Consider the following 14,567-nt stretch of genomic DNA (forward strand, 5'->3'; position numbering starts at 1 on the left):
CAGCAGTTCTCTGGGTGAAAATGCCTCGTTGATGCCAGAGGTTAGAGAAGAGCCAGACTGCTCCAAACTGATAGGAAGGCAACAGTAACTCAAACAACTGCTCATTACAAACAATGATCTCCACAAAAGCATCTCTAAATGCACACGAAAAACTGTAAGGAACTGGACTACAGCTGCAAAAGACCAAGTACGAGTAATAACAAGACAACAGTTGGGGGGGCTTAAGTTGCAATTTATTTGATGCTCACCTCTGTACCAAGACAAGAGATGAGACTCAATAACAGAGTACAAAAACAAATATCTATAGAAAAGTAAGCTTATATTGAAATATGTCCAAAGACGTTATAACAAAACATGTAGCTCACATGTTTTAAGAGCAATCGTGTACGATGATAAAATACCAAGTGAACATATTTTACATTTGTGTTTTTATACAAAAGTGTCAATGCGAGTCACTCTGTACAATAATTAACCTATAGAAAAGAGGACCTTTTTTTTTTTTAATCCACTGCTGTGCACAATCAGTATTTGGAAGGCACTTCGCAACAGACAAAAAGCACAAAGCAAAAACACCCAGGCCGAAATAATACGTCATGTTTTACACTGGAGTACCAACATAAATGAAACAAATTATACATCCCTGTGGGGGAGGAAAAAAATCAAACCAACTACAAAAAAAGAAAGGTTGAATTACATCCTTACAGCATTTTACACTTGTCTTGAAATAATAATTATGACAACACAACCCTTATTACCTTTCAAAGAGTAAATACTAGTGCAGAGTGGATCAAAAAAGAAAAATCAAAAAAGGTCAGCTGGCAGCCTGAGCGCTACCGGAGCAGAGTTATAGTACAGTGAGCAGTGAAACGACTACTGCCACCAACCAGTGATCGACAATCAGTCCCCACCTCGGCTCGCATGCCAGAACATGCAGTTTACCCTTCAAATGGCCATAACTTAACATCCCTCCACAAAACAGACAAGAAAAAAAACAAACAAAACCAACGGAGAAAAAAAAAAAAAAAAAAAAAATCTTTTTATGTACAGGACCACCACTTACAAACACTGATCATATTGGTTGGTTCTTTTATATATCTATATATATATATATATATTTATATATATTTATAGAGGTGTATATGGAAGGTATATACACTTGTTACAATCACAATATAACTATAAATAATAAGGGAATGTACTGAATTTAACAGACTCAATTACCCACAAATAATAATTAAGCAGAAAGCAGGAAACAGATCAAACAGAAAGTCACACACAATTATACACTCTGTTTTTGTTAACAGAGAAACACACACACAGTTTGCTGCTGGACCCAGCCTGATTTGCATCATGATACACTTTTAAAGCACAAAAACAAAACACCAACCAATGAAAAATGAGGTCCACATGACACTAAATCATTAAATTTAGAGCATTAAAAAGAGCAGATCCCTTTCCACAAATGTTTCAGTGCCACCTGTCGGTGTTTTCTGATTCACCACCACTACAACAAAGAGGGATGAAAGAACATTGTGAAAAACTGGGATTTGTGTTTGTCGGTAATTTAATCAATAAAGTGAATTACATCTGCAGATACATGGGTTACTTTTTATATAAATTCAAAGCATCGGCTGGTTTCAGCTTCAAAACACCAATTCTTCGGGTCTTTAACCGTCAGCCACACCGAAGATGTTGCGTTGTGCTTCAAGACACTGTAAAAGGATTTTTTCCCCTACCCTTATAAGCACACATGAAAAGAAACAGCAGTGTTCAGAGGAATGTCTGTGAATAAACACAGTGAGACACCCAGACAGGTACTCTGTGACCATTGCGGCAAGCGCAGCACGCGGCGGCAACAACACAGCAATAGCAATCTAAGAGGAGGGAGAAGAGTAACAGGACACGAAACAATGACACATTAAAGAAAGCCAAATATGTTCTGCTGACTCACAGGTTGGTGGATCACATTGCAAATCTTTCCTCGAACCCTCTCGATGTCTGTTGCACAACACACACAAACAACAAACACGCATCTATATTTAATATAATTTAGAGTGAAAATAATCAAACTGAGCAAATCACAAGATTTTTGTTTTCACACAATGAAAGGGGGAAAAAAGAACTACACAAAATCAAGGGCATTAATAAGTTAATAAAATATAATCTACATTTCTCAAAATATATACCGAAAATATACCTGACCTTGGTCCCTGTTTCATTTACACAACTGATTTAACACCTAAAAAAAACAAGACTGGGAAACGCTGTCCATGTAGCAGGAAAACAAACCTCAACGCTAACAAGCTTATGACGATTCAAGACAGATTTTGCATCCAAATATGTTAAAAAGAAAAAGAAAAAAAAATCTCATGGGAAAAGCATTCAGGTACACTGTGAAGATCACAACAATAAATGGCTTCCCTCTCCTTAAAGGAACATTTCACAAATAATTCAACTCAACACATAACAAAGGGCTTTTTAAGTGCTTCCTAACACCTACCAGTCCTACTCACTGGCATAAGAACTGACACTTGACACACTGGAAGCAAAAAAAAAAAGGAAAAGAAACAGCATGAAATGCACATCAAGCCTGTTATTAATATTTCTTCTTTAGCATTTAACAGATTAAAAAAAGCCCTGCTAGCAAACTTTAAGCCAAATTAAATCTCTTTACTTAAGAAAAAAAAAAAAGTCCTCTCTTAAAGGTAGTAAGTAAGGTAATGAATACAGAATTTAGCCCTCTTGTTGCTCTGAGGTAAAGACATCTGTTTAAAGACTTAAGGGGAGCGTAAGGATATAAAGCATTAAAAATTCACTGTGATGGCCATGGGTCTATTAACCAAGTACACCAGAGTAGGTGAAGTGAGCAAAAGGACAAAGATTACTTTACGTTTTAACGATGCAGTACAGAATTCATCTCAAACATGGGGATTTAACTGTGATTGGTAAATCACACATAAAAGCTGAAAGCCCTTTTCAGACGTGCGCTCCTTTGACTGAATGTCTTGGTCACTTTTCTTTAACAATTACCAAACTCGTTAGGTCAGACCTACAAGCGTTTATCCATCATGAATTCCACAAGAGAGACCTTGCTTCTAATAAGGAGTGTGGTTAATTACTCAATAACAGCAATACTTAATGCCACAAGCACAAAAATCTACTTACGGGAAACAGTGGGCTGAGTCTTTACACCAAATGGCTCTCTGTCATAGGAACATTAATGTTAAAGTGACCCATGTCTGAATTGTCTGATTGCCATCACTTTAACAAACTGATAAATATAATCAGGGTCTGAAAAGGGCTTTAAAGAAAACAGAACTTCGACACATCCCTAGCGGTTAAAGGAAATAAAGCCTTCACGTAATTTCTTTATAAAGCAAAATGCCAGACACATACATAATCTGGAAAAGTAGAAAAGGTAGGAATTATATGGCAGTCTTTCACAAAAATATTGGATACACATTAACCAACATGACAAAAAAAGAAAAAAAAAAAAAAAAGTAGTCTTGAGGCAAAGATATTCCCAAATACAGAGTATCTTCTGTGGGCAACCCAGCTTTGTCCTAAGAAAAAGTGGCTTTCCTGCAACTTGTAAAGCCTCAAGCAAAAAAGGTCACTTTCCTCCAAAATCAATTCCACTTTGACCCACCTCAGCGTCCACCAGTGAAGAGGCAAAAGCTGATTGAACTATCTGAAAGCCAAAGGACTCGAGCAGAGACATGTTTTGTTGAGGGGAGAAGGGAGACGTCAGGGAAGGGGCTATATCACTCAAGCTGGACCCCGAAACGCCCTGGACCTTCTGGGCTTTGTGAACTCTGTGCTGGTGCTTGTTGAGGTAGGACTTTGTGCGGAAAGCCTGACCACAGATCCCGCAGATAAATTTCTTCTCAGGGTCTGTCTTGGCTTTAGATGCCTCTGGAGAGACCAAAGCCCCCGCAGAGGCGCCATTGCAGGGCAAAGAGGGCATCTCGAGTTCTGGTCCGTCGGTTTTGTGTGGAGATTTAAGCTCTTCGCTGTTGGACAAATCCCCGAATGAAGGATCTGATTCTTCCGATTCCAGGTGAGGACATTTACCAGCGTTTTCCTGCCCGTCTGAGGTAGATACAGCATGGACATGAAGAGGGAGGTGAGGCAAAAGAAAGGGGGGGGGGGGGGGGGGAAATGGGAGAAAAAGAGAGGCATGAATTAGGCTTTAGGCTTTCTCAAAAAACATCTTTAATCCATTTGTTGGCTGGCACCTGAAAAGAAATAAAATGTAAACTTCGGGGGTCACATGAGAAAGCACCAAGCACGGGCAGAACCAGTTACGATGACTGAAAGACATGAATAATTAAATACAGTTCTTTCCAAAATGTGGCTACAGCATTTAACTACACAGTCATCTAGCTCAGTCCATTTGCCCGGTGTCCACTGAGAATTCTGCTGTGCTCATCCAACCAATAGGCCATGCTAGCACCATGCCCCCACCCACCCTCCTGCTGGACTGTACTGACCTGTGACAGGCCCATGGACGGGGAAGCCAGGCACCCCGCCAGAGCGACACTCCCAGAAATATGGAGCCCCACCTGGCTTCCCCATGAGCAGCTCAGGCTGCAAGCAGAGGGTTGAATGGCCAGGCTGGGGAAGAACTGGGTGTCCAGAGAGCCCATGAAAGCGCCCCTCTGCCTCAGACGAGGTGAGAAGCAGCTGGCGACTGGCGCACAGGTCTACACAGCACCCAGCCAGGGAGAAAGGAAGGGGGAGGGACAGATATAACAGGCCGGTGGAAACCATACGGACAAAAATACCTTTACTTCATCACTAGTGTTAATGCTGTTTGTACACAGTATACTAGACATGTACAGTACTGAAAATGAGCCCATGCTGAGTGAGTCCCTTCACTAAAGCTGGCGTTGATGAATGAATTAACCTTTTCCTCAGCTCACAGTCAACAAACAATAAATCCCTGGCTGCCTGACTGCTTTAATCAAACTGTGCCATTTCATTATAATCCTTGCTGAAACTTGATTTGTTAAACACAGGTGCAATTAAAAAAACTACACGGGATCCTTTGATTGCACATGCTGGCTCACTAAAGCAGCTAAAGAATGGAGCCAGCAATTAATGTCACCAGATGCATCTGCGAATCCAGCTGTATCTTGTCACAATGCCCCCCCAGGGAGAGAAGTGTAACGTTCACACGTCTCACTGGTCCTGTGACACGAAGTGAAGGTTACAGGTAAAAGAACAAAAAAGAAGTAGAGGGGAAAAAAAAAAAAGGGGGGGGGGGGGGGGGACGTGTGCTTGTCAGTGGTGTCGGTAAATGTCTGTATAACCAGGGGCGCACATAAGTGGTCCGCAGGTGCGCATTCGCTGTTAAAATAAAAGATGCACACCAGATAAGAAGTAGCAACGTGCGTTTGCGCACATAAAATTTTCTGGAGGACAGACATTTGTTTAGAACTCTTAAAGATGTCGAAGAAGCTCCTTTAAGCAATTACTTTGGTGTTCCTCCACCTCCATAGAAATGTCAGAAGGAGTCCGAACCGCAAAAGAAGCACGTATTCTCGGAAAAGTGGTTGCAGGAGGTGAGCTGGCTTCAAACAAATGATGAACGCACAGAGCTCTAGCAGACAAAAACAGCGCCTTTTATAAGTACGCGAACGCGCGTTGCAACTTCTTATCTGGTGCGCAGCGCGTCTTTTATTTTGACAGCGAATGCGCACCTGCGGACCACTTATGTGCACCCCTGTGTGTGTAACTGTATTTCCCTGTATTTAAGTTTTACAGCCTTTTCTGCTGATGAAAACCTCCCGCATTCATTCTATACTGAAGTTGTGAAGAACTAGAGAAATTGAAAAGTTCATGTCTTCCTATTATGTATTATTGAAATTTCTAGGTTTTTTGTTTTGTTTAAAACAACAACAACAACAACAACAAAACCCAAAAAACCTTGTTTATAAATAAAGGACAGTCTGACCAAATACCTAACAGAACTTGTTCTTTAATTTTACACATTTAGCAAGTAGAAAAACTGAGACCTACAGTCGAAACTGCACTTCTCCATATTATATGTTAATATCTAATTGCTTAAATGTTTAAATGTCTTTACACCGACAGAAAGGAGAGTTTTGCTGGTCCAGTACACTTAAAGATCAAATTGGCTGTATGTGGCCTATGAGGTAAAACAAGTTTAACTTATCTGGTATAAACATGCTTTTTTTGTGTCATTTCAACAGAAGCTCACTTTCCTTTATAAGGTTTAGAAGTTTAAAAAAAGAAAGAAGACCAGCTATCCCCCAAACTAGATCCTGACCAATATTATCAGTTAATATTGTCCAATCACAGATATATAATCAATAACGGTGGGCAACTTTTCAGATATATATATGGAAGGCTTCTTTTAATGAAATATAGTAAATATAGTGCTGCAAGTTTGTGACATATATTGCTGGAAAAAAAATTAAATTTTTTAAGTAAGAACATCATTTTCCCTTTTTAGTATCAGAGCTTAATATATAGTGTAGTAATAGTGCTTTCTAATAGCTCTTTGACTAAAAGGTATGCATTTTCTGAAAAGACAGTTTGAAGTTGCTATTATAATTGTGACTGCTGCACTTAATTTTACAAATGCCACATATAATTTCAAAGCATCCTGCAGTGGTTCTTGGGATTCTCATGCTTAATTTGCACCTGTGACAGGTAAGAGGTGTGAATTTTAGAACCCTGTTGATGTTTCCACTGACATATTATGTGTAGTTGTTAATGTAATCCATTATTTTAAAAGCCCAAGTCATTAAATTGTAAATCAACAGAAGACAGCATTTTCTTTGATATTACATTTAACCACTTGTGGGTTCGGTTCACAGTTTCTCCAACAGAAATGGCACAACTACGAAAATTTCAATGAATCCAGGGCAAATGGAGCACACGTTAGGACGATCATGCAACACTGTGCATAGCCCAACAACAGTTGATGAACCAGCCAAGCAGATACAGACACTGTTAACCATACGGCCATGGCCATGCTGGACAGACACACGCGTACAAATAAAAGAAATGTGAATTAGTATGCGACCTGCTAACATGGTTGAGAGTAAAAAAAAAAAAAAAAAAAAAAAAAAAAAATGGTCAGCTTAAGAATTACAAAAAAAAAGGATAGATCTTCAGTTATTCCAAGTGGCAACAGGAGTATGTAGGCAGTTTTCAAAACAAAACAGGGTTTAAAAGAATAGTTGTACGTACACATCACATTAGAAATAAAGCCTAAAGTTTGAGATGAGTCCAGGATGTTAAAAGATAAATTAGTTCTCCAACTACCAAACAGATTTAATGCTCTAGGGTGTGACAATAGTTTCCCGCAGCCCTACCACCCCGACCTTTGGCATGAGTCACGAAGCTGGCCTGAGCTCACTGGCATTTCCAGCTTTTTATGTAACACTGACCGCATGCCTAATTAACCTGGATATCATTAATAAAAAAATAAAAAAATTGGTGCCACAGTTAGAGAATAATTACAGCAACTGTCGTCACAGAGACGTGCAATACTTGACAAATGAAGGTGCAATAGTAAATGTTTCAGCAAAAAGCTTGGAAGCAGGAGCTGATGTATGCGTGTGTTAACATATACAGAGATGCAGCAGCATGTTTCTCCCCCCCCAAAGAAAATAAATAAATAAACGGCCGCAGAACAAATGAAAGCCAGAAACATGAAAGTTTGGGATGGGGCGGGCGGCTGCTTGCCTTCCACTGAGCACTGGCGTCCCATGTGGTAAGGGTTGCCGTTGTGCATCTGCAGTTCCCCCCTTGGCTCAGGGAAGGTGTGCATTGTGGCAGAGGGGGGCAGTGGAGAACCGTGGTGTGTCTTTATATGCACCTTAAGGTAGGATGCGGTGGAGAAACCTGGGACCAAAGGAACAAAGAAGAAGGAAGTTGCTTGACACACTGACATCCCCGGCTGTGAGAGAGGTGTCCTGAAACAAAGGCGTACTGTTCGAGTTTGCTCCCACTCCATGATTCATTTCTGGATGTGTGGTGAACTGAGAATTGTACTGCTCCACAATGTCAAACAACAGAGCTTCAAACAGTTTTTTTTGTATTGTCTGGACTTGTAAAAATAAAGACAACATAATAATACTACAGTTTTACTAAGCCCCTGGGAGGAGAAAGGGCTTTTCCCATGGATCACAGTTCTTACAGATGGAATGACTCCTTTAAAAACACACTGAAATCAGTCTAAATATAATTAGATTTCTCCAATAAATTTTCAACAGTACTGAAGACACACGTCAGAACAGTAAATAATCAGGTCAGCCAGAGGAGTCCAACCTGCATGATCACTACTGGCCTGTTAGAGACTCTACTGAGTCTCACTCTCTGTAAAGGCCTAAAGATGCAAAAACCAGACACGTGAAGAAACCTTCAACACGTATGACTGAGACTGTAAGCACCATATGAAATTCAATGTTCAGACATGCAATTGCAAAAAACTAAAATCTGAACCCTCAGCAATTTCCAGGATACCTGAAATGACCGTCGTGACTTTAGTAGATCATTATAGCAACTTTTGCTGAACACCTGATGAGGACAAGGTTATGTTCAGAGTTTTGATTTAAAATCGACTGCAAGAGTAATTTTTTTGTCATTTCTTTTATTTAAGTGTGACACACGCACACCATCTGCTGAAGAACTGCATTTCATACATGCAACATGTTGAGCTGCACATGACTAATAACACTAAAAGAAGCCGTGAAGTTACAGCAACCCAAACTGTATGCGTCACCATTGTTGCAGGACTTTGCATGCATTCAGTTGGAGATGTCGAAAATGTGAAAACCTGCCCTTTATGTTCGGTCCCCAACCAGCTGCCAAGTCAGTTTTACAATACTGGAACCGCAGCTAATAAAACAGACTGACCAGTTCACTAATTTAGTCACAGGCTCTTAATCACCAGGAATAATCGAGTGATAAAATCCACTTTGTTTTGATCTGGCCACATCTCGCATCAGGCTGTGAAAAAGTATGAGGCGTGAATGCACAGAGTAGTCTTTAATATTTAAGTGCGTCGAGCTTAGTTTCACACCAGTTCTGTGCTGCTGTCGCATTAGAAATGAACTGCGTCGCTGAGAGCACACGGAGCGCTTAAATAAGATCAAACAGATCACACATTTTTGGCAGCATTGCCAAATTCCCTCATTTGCAGCAGAGTGGACTTCCAAACTTTTTTATATTCTTTATCACCCATTTATCTGACAGTGTCTTCGACTGATAGGAAATGACGCATCAAACACCCTCTTATACGAGTGCACGGCCTGGAGCAGAAAGTTGGTCAGCACTGTTCTGAACCCCCCCAAGTCTGAGATCAAGTTTTAGGTTTTTCAATCTAGCCAATGATAAGAAAAACTCGCTTACTTAACTGGAATTACAGTACGCACTTCTGGGCTGTGAGTGATTAATGAAGCCTCCCCAATATAGGATTTTTAGGACAGAGAGATATTTGGCGATTTAAAAATCTGATATTCCAATATGCTATTCCTTCTTTTTTTAGACAAACGGATTTTGCCCAACAGTTATAGTTGCTGCTGTTGTTATCAGGGAACATTCAGAGTAATGGAGGAACAACTGATGGACGTTTTTCCCCACTTGTCTTCTTATTTCCATTTATTCACCATTATAAATGCTGATACTGGCTGATAATATTGGACCACCAATAAATCGGTCAGGCTTGTTTGTAAATCAGACTGATCTGTCTATGACTGTGATTCAGATGAAGATCACAGCAGATTTTATGGATAATCAACAGAGAAAAATTTGAGATGTAATTTTACATCCATGTAGTGAAGTTAATCTTCACAAACAGATTCACTGCCAGATTATGTTATTCAACTTCAACCCACAAGCTACAAGAGCAACCAACTAAAAAAAACAACTAAAATCTCTTATTTAATCAAAATCTTACTTTTAAATATCACAAGATCACAAGGCAGTACATCAACCATAACTCTAGACTCGTGTCTTATTTTTCCTAAAAGCACATTTACCAATATATCAAATAATATCAGTCTGTATATTGTGAACATCCAGGACGTCAGCACCCTCTGGATATTGATCAAGATAGGGGGTAGAAAGGTTTCAGATTTCGAACCCGAGTACAACGCTGTTTTGTTTTTTGAAGGAATTACCTTTGTTGCAAATGCCACAGTAGTTATGAGTTCCTTCACTGTGTTTCTTGAGATGGTCTGTCATGTAGGCAGCTCGCAGGAACTTGCCGCAAACTTTGCAGGGGATTTTGTCCTCGTGGCATGCAAGGTGAGAGCGGAGACGATCTCTTGTGGCAAAAGAGGCATTACAAATCTGAAAGACAGAAATCACTGAGCTAATGCCTCTCACAGTAGAAAAAAAAAAGAAACTCATTAGATGCGGCTATTCACTAAGTAAGACAGACATATTGATCCTACCTGGCACTTGTGAGGTCTCTCTGTTGTGTGTACTTGTTTGATATGTCCATTCAGGTGGTCTGGTCTGAAAGAAAACAGTGCAAATTAAAGTCTGTGCATCATGAACTGATATGCCTGAAATCAGAACTCCCTGTTAACCTGTATGGAACTCTGTATATTAGTACTATATTAATTTCTCAATTGCATGAAAATCAATCACGAGAAGGAAGCTACTCAAATTAATTACATTCATTCATGTCTCAGAGAGCTGTCCTCCCACAGTGTGCAAGCTGGCAACGAGGTACAGGTGAGCTGTATGACATTAATATAACAAAGGAGTCCTTAAGAGGCTCCTTTGTTTTAAAAACAAAATAATCAAATCAAGGCTGAAGGTAAACGAGCCTTTTCCTCAAAAGAGGGTTTACTAATAACATTAACAGTGTCACTGTTCTATTGAGGGGCTCTAGGAAGCCAGACTGGTGACCCTGTATGCTCACCAACCTGAAGCCAAAGTAGCTTAAGAGAAAACATAAAAGTATGTCTTCACAAAGGCGGCCAGTAAGAACTCTTCAGTCATACCTGTGCTGAGACACACAAGATTTCTGGAAAATTTGTGGAGAAAAAAAAACAAAAAAAAAACTGCTGCTTTCTTCATCATGTCAGAAACATTAACCTCCAAAGCAGTAGGTGGAGGCAGTGAGCTAAAACCCAACCTTCAACTGGTTTGAGTATCTGAAAACAAAACATAGTGGTGATACTTTAACGATTACTTACACTGGTTATCCTGAATTTGACAGCTGTGGCAGGACGTATAGTGGGAGGTAAAGTAGTGATAATGTTATATGAAAGGTGCATGCATGGCTGCACGGCAGTAGTTAGAAACCATGGACAAGATCCTTAGCTGTTGGAAAGATGGTGGCGTCTGTGCATCTCTAAAAGCTGCTTTGACTGTTATATATAGAAGCACTCACTTGATACCGTCACATAATGGACTAAATTACATGTGCTGATTTACACATGTACCTTTAATTATATTAAGGAACAACAAAGCACATTTCTGTCTGGGATGATCTGGAAATTTAGGGCATTAAGACCCAGTAACAGCACTGTGTGTGGTTTTTGTTTTGTTTTTTACAACTCCCAACAGATTCTGACCAATTATCATCATCATCATCATCATTATTTATACATCTCATTCAACTCACCTTGAAAACCCTTTACCGCAGCTTTGGCACACATAGGGTTTGCCAACTGAGCCGTCGTGGGAGCGCACATGGTACGACATCCTGTCCTTGCGTTTGAACCGGAGCCCGCACACATGGCAGGCGTATGGCTTCTCCCCGGAGTGGGAGAGCTTGTGTCGGTTCAGGTGGTACACGTCGCGGAAAACTTTCCCGCAAATGTCACAGCCGACGTGCCGCCTGGTCCTCTCTCTCTTGCGGCCGTTGTCCAAGGCGAGGCCTCCGTGTAACTGCACGCCGTTTTCCAGCAGCCCGGGCTGAGATAGAAGAGAAATTCCGGCCGGGGCTGACAGGCTGTCGCTGAGGTTGTTTACAGCCCCGCTGGAGGCTCCGTGCTGCGCTTCGTGGTTCTTCAAGCGGGAAGCCTCGGTGAAAGCTTTGCCACAGGTCCCACAGGGAAACAGTCCGTTGTCTTTCTGGGGGCTGTTGTTAAAGTGAACAGCCTCCACGGCTCCGCCAGCTTTCTTTGGTCTCCCCCTGCACCGTTTCGACCCCGGGGAGCCAGCGTCGTGAGGAAACGCGTTCCCCGTTATTTCCGCGGATGGGGAGACTGGCAGTCCCTCAACGGGCTCCAACATTGGCACCGACGACTCGCCGCCGTCCTCCAGAATCGCGGCCGCGTCTTCACCTCCGTCCACATGCATCTGCATGCTGTTAGCAAAGCTCTGACCGTTCACCAGCATTCCCGTTCCGTTTACCAGACCCTGGTGAGCCACCGGGAAACCGAGCTCCGTGGCCCCCGTGGCCTGGAATAGACTGGCATCTCCTCCCCGAGAGGTCGGGACGAGGATTTGTACGTTAGACTGTTTGATAACCTCCTGACATATCTCAATAACCGAGCGCATCAAAAGAAATTTGGCAGCTGTCATCAACTCCGGGAAACACTCCAGTCGGACCACGATCCTAGACGTGTACGCGAAGTCCAGGATGTCTTTAAAAACTTTCGGGCTGATCGTATGCATCTCCAGCTCCTTGGCGTCGCCGTCGCCCTCAGTCTGACGGCTGAAGACCGACTCGAAGTACTCGCTGCAGGCGGCTAATACTGCTTTATGGGCAGGGAAGCTTTCCTCGCCGACGCGCAGGATCACATCGCAGAACCTGCCTCCATCTTTCCTCTGAATGTTGAGGTTGTGTAGCATCTCCGCACTGTGCTTGCTCACCTGGTAGGTGTACGAAGAAGTCCAAGACGGCTCTGCTACTTTCTCCATGCCGAATTCATCCAATAACAATGGTTGTTGGCGACAAAGGTCGGAGAAATGGCAGATTATGCGTGAGGATTTCGATCAACCGAAAGCAGCTAGCTACAAAATCCAAAACCAGCCGCCCCTCCCGTCGTTTTAGCATCTAACGTTAAAGGCTAGCAGTAGCAGCAGCAGGGAAAAATGGCAGCCCCCCAGCTTCCTGTGAACTTTGACCCTGCTTTCTTCAGGGTGGGGGTCGCTCGCTTTGTAATAATAAAAAATATATATCGATATCAGTGCTTTGACAATGAATGTGTATTTTTTATTTTTCTCTGGTGGGATCAGCGCTGCAGAGGTCTTTCATTTCTTCATGCCTTATGTTTGTACGCAGGTCTCTTCCTGCCTGCTGTCTGTGAAAACCCCTCCCCCAACCAGCCAACCACAACCCCCTCCTCCCGTCACTCTTTATGAGCGCTGTCTGTGAGCCTATTCAAAACACATGCAGAGCACAATGCACCAGTCACTTCAGGTAAGGGTCGAGCTGCACAAGGCAATACAACTGTACTTATTAAATATACATCTCCACTGATGAGCTGTAGCAATAATTTGGCTGTTTACCAGTTTTAGAAATGGGGGGGGGGGGGGGGGGGGTTAGTTAATATTCCTCAAGTGGAAAAAAAAAAATCACTAAATTACCGAGGTTGTCCACTCATCTGCTGACACAGAACACTGCAGGCTATTTACCACAACTCACTGGGCGACTTCAATAGTTACACTTTGCTAGAACCAGATTGGACCCCTTTTACTTGTAGAATAGCCATAATTATTCATAACAGACTTCAACAAGGTGCAGGAAACAGATGTTGGGTCATCATGCACCACGTAGTTGCTGCAGATGGACATCCATGATGTTGGAGCTGGTGACTGGAGTCCACTAGAGTAACATGGCAGTGATTCTGGTGTCAAGTTTGAGAATGAGCTTTGTGTATATCATCCTGCTGGAAGCGGCCATCAGAGCACTGGCACACAGTGGTCTATAAAGGGATGGACATCAGGAAGAATACTTGTGTAAGAAGACCCAAGTAGATCAGCAGTTTCTGAAATGTTCAGTGCAGCCCATTTAGCATGACATGTTCAAAGTTCAACCCCAATCTGATGCTCCATTTAAACTTCAGGTGATCTTCTTGATTACATCTACATGTCCAAATTAGGATGTTGCCATGTGACTGAAACCAGTATCTAATCAGACAGCAGCTGAATAAATGTACCTAATAAAATGTTTAAGTGTATATACACCCACAAAGACTGAGTGCAACGATCAATCCACACACCACCACCTTAAATATTTCACAAGTACTCAGGATAAAATAAATTTAAAAAGCAACCTCAGTTTCTCATAATTAAAGATCAGATTTACACTGAACATTTAAGGAGATCTTGTAAATACAATCTTTTGCAATCTAAAGTTTACCTTTAAAAAGTTTAAACTTTGACCATTTTAGTAATTTCTAAACTAACAGTTTGTACTGAAATTGTGTTTGAATTACGAGTTCGTGACCCTTAGCCATGTTAAGGTGAACAAAAACAAACATCTCAGACCAGTGTGAAGTACTGCTTCTGAATTAGACTCATAATAAAACAATTATTTTCTGTTTCACAAAAGTACAAGTTACTGCAACCATGTGTCTTGTTAGTGTGGAAAGTTTTACAACTGAACTCTTAGTGGCAGG

The 14,567-nt window shown here is 41.5% G+C and overlaps 1 protein-coding gene across 2 annotated transcripts; it reads right to left on the reverse strand.

Annotated features, from left to right (window-relative positions):
* Positions 1 to 219: 219 nt before the first annotated feature.
* On the reverse strand, positions 220 to 13,168 carry patz1 (POZ/BTB and AT hook containing zinc finger 1). 2 transcript variants are annotated; one of them, XM_086292915.1, is made up of 6 exons: positions 11,621 to 13,168; positions 10,437 to 10,500; positions 10,161 to 10,332; positions 7,723 to 7,881; positions 4,494 to 4,706; positions 220 to 4,092 (listed from the first exon to the last, which is right to left on the reverse strand). In XM_086292915.1, exons 1-6 carry the CDS (start codon positions 12,862 to 12,864, stop codon positions 3,614 to 3,616), a joined length of 2,331 nt encoding a protein of 776 aa, XP_086149041.1. In that variant the 5' UTR covers positions 12,865 to 13,168; the 3' UTR covers positions 220 to 3,613. The 2 variants fall into 2 exon arrangements, with proteins under 2 accessions (XP_086149041.1, XP_086149040.1); XM_086292914.1 differs by lacking the exons at positions 4,494 to 4,706; positions 7,723 to 7,881 and having other exon boundaries at positions 11,621 to 13,162.
* Between the last annotated feature and the right edge of the window lie 1,399 nt (positions 13,169 to 14,567).

The sequence above is a fragment of the Aulonocara sp. 'chitande type north' Nkhata Bay genome, linkage group LG5 (assembly GCF_057382095.1).
Source record: "Aulonocara sp. 'chitande type north' Nkhata Bay isolate Kocher_YH1m ecotype deep benthic linkage group LG5, A_spYH_male_GT1.1, whole genome shotgun sequence".
Classification (NCBI taxonomy): Eukaryota; Metazoa; Chordata; class Actinopteri; order Cichliformes; family Cichlidae; genus Aulonocara; species Aulonocara sp. 'chitande type north' Nkhata Bay.

What these genes read in the sequence shown, in the direction of transcription:
- patz1 (XM_086292915.1), bottom strand. Translation starts at nt 12,864, where the DNA reads ATGGAGAAAGTAGCAGAGCCGTCTTGGACTTCTTCGTACACCTACCAG. An exon ending in AGAGACCTCACAAGTGCCAG is followed by an intron (nt 10,333 to 10,436) that starts GTAGGATCAATA and finishes TCTGTCTTTCAG; the next exon opens with ATTTGTAATGCCTCTTTTGC. An exon ending in CGTCCATGGGCCTGTCACAG is followed by an intron (nt 4,093 to 4,493) that starts GTCAGTACAGTC and finishes TATCTACCTCAG; the next exon opens with ACGGGCAGGAAAACGCTGGT.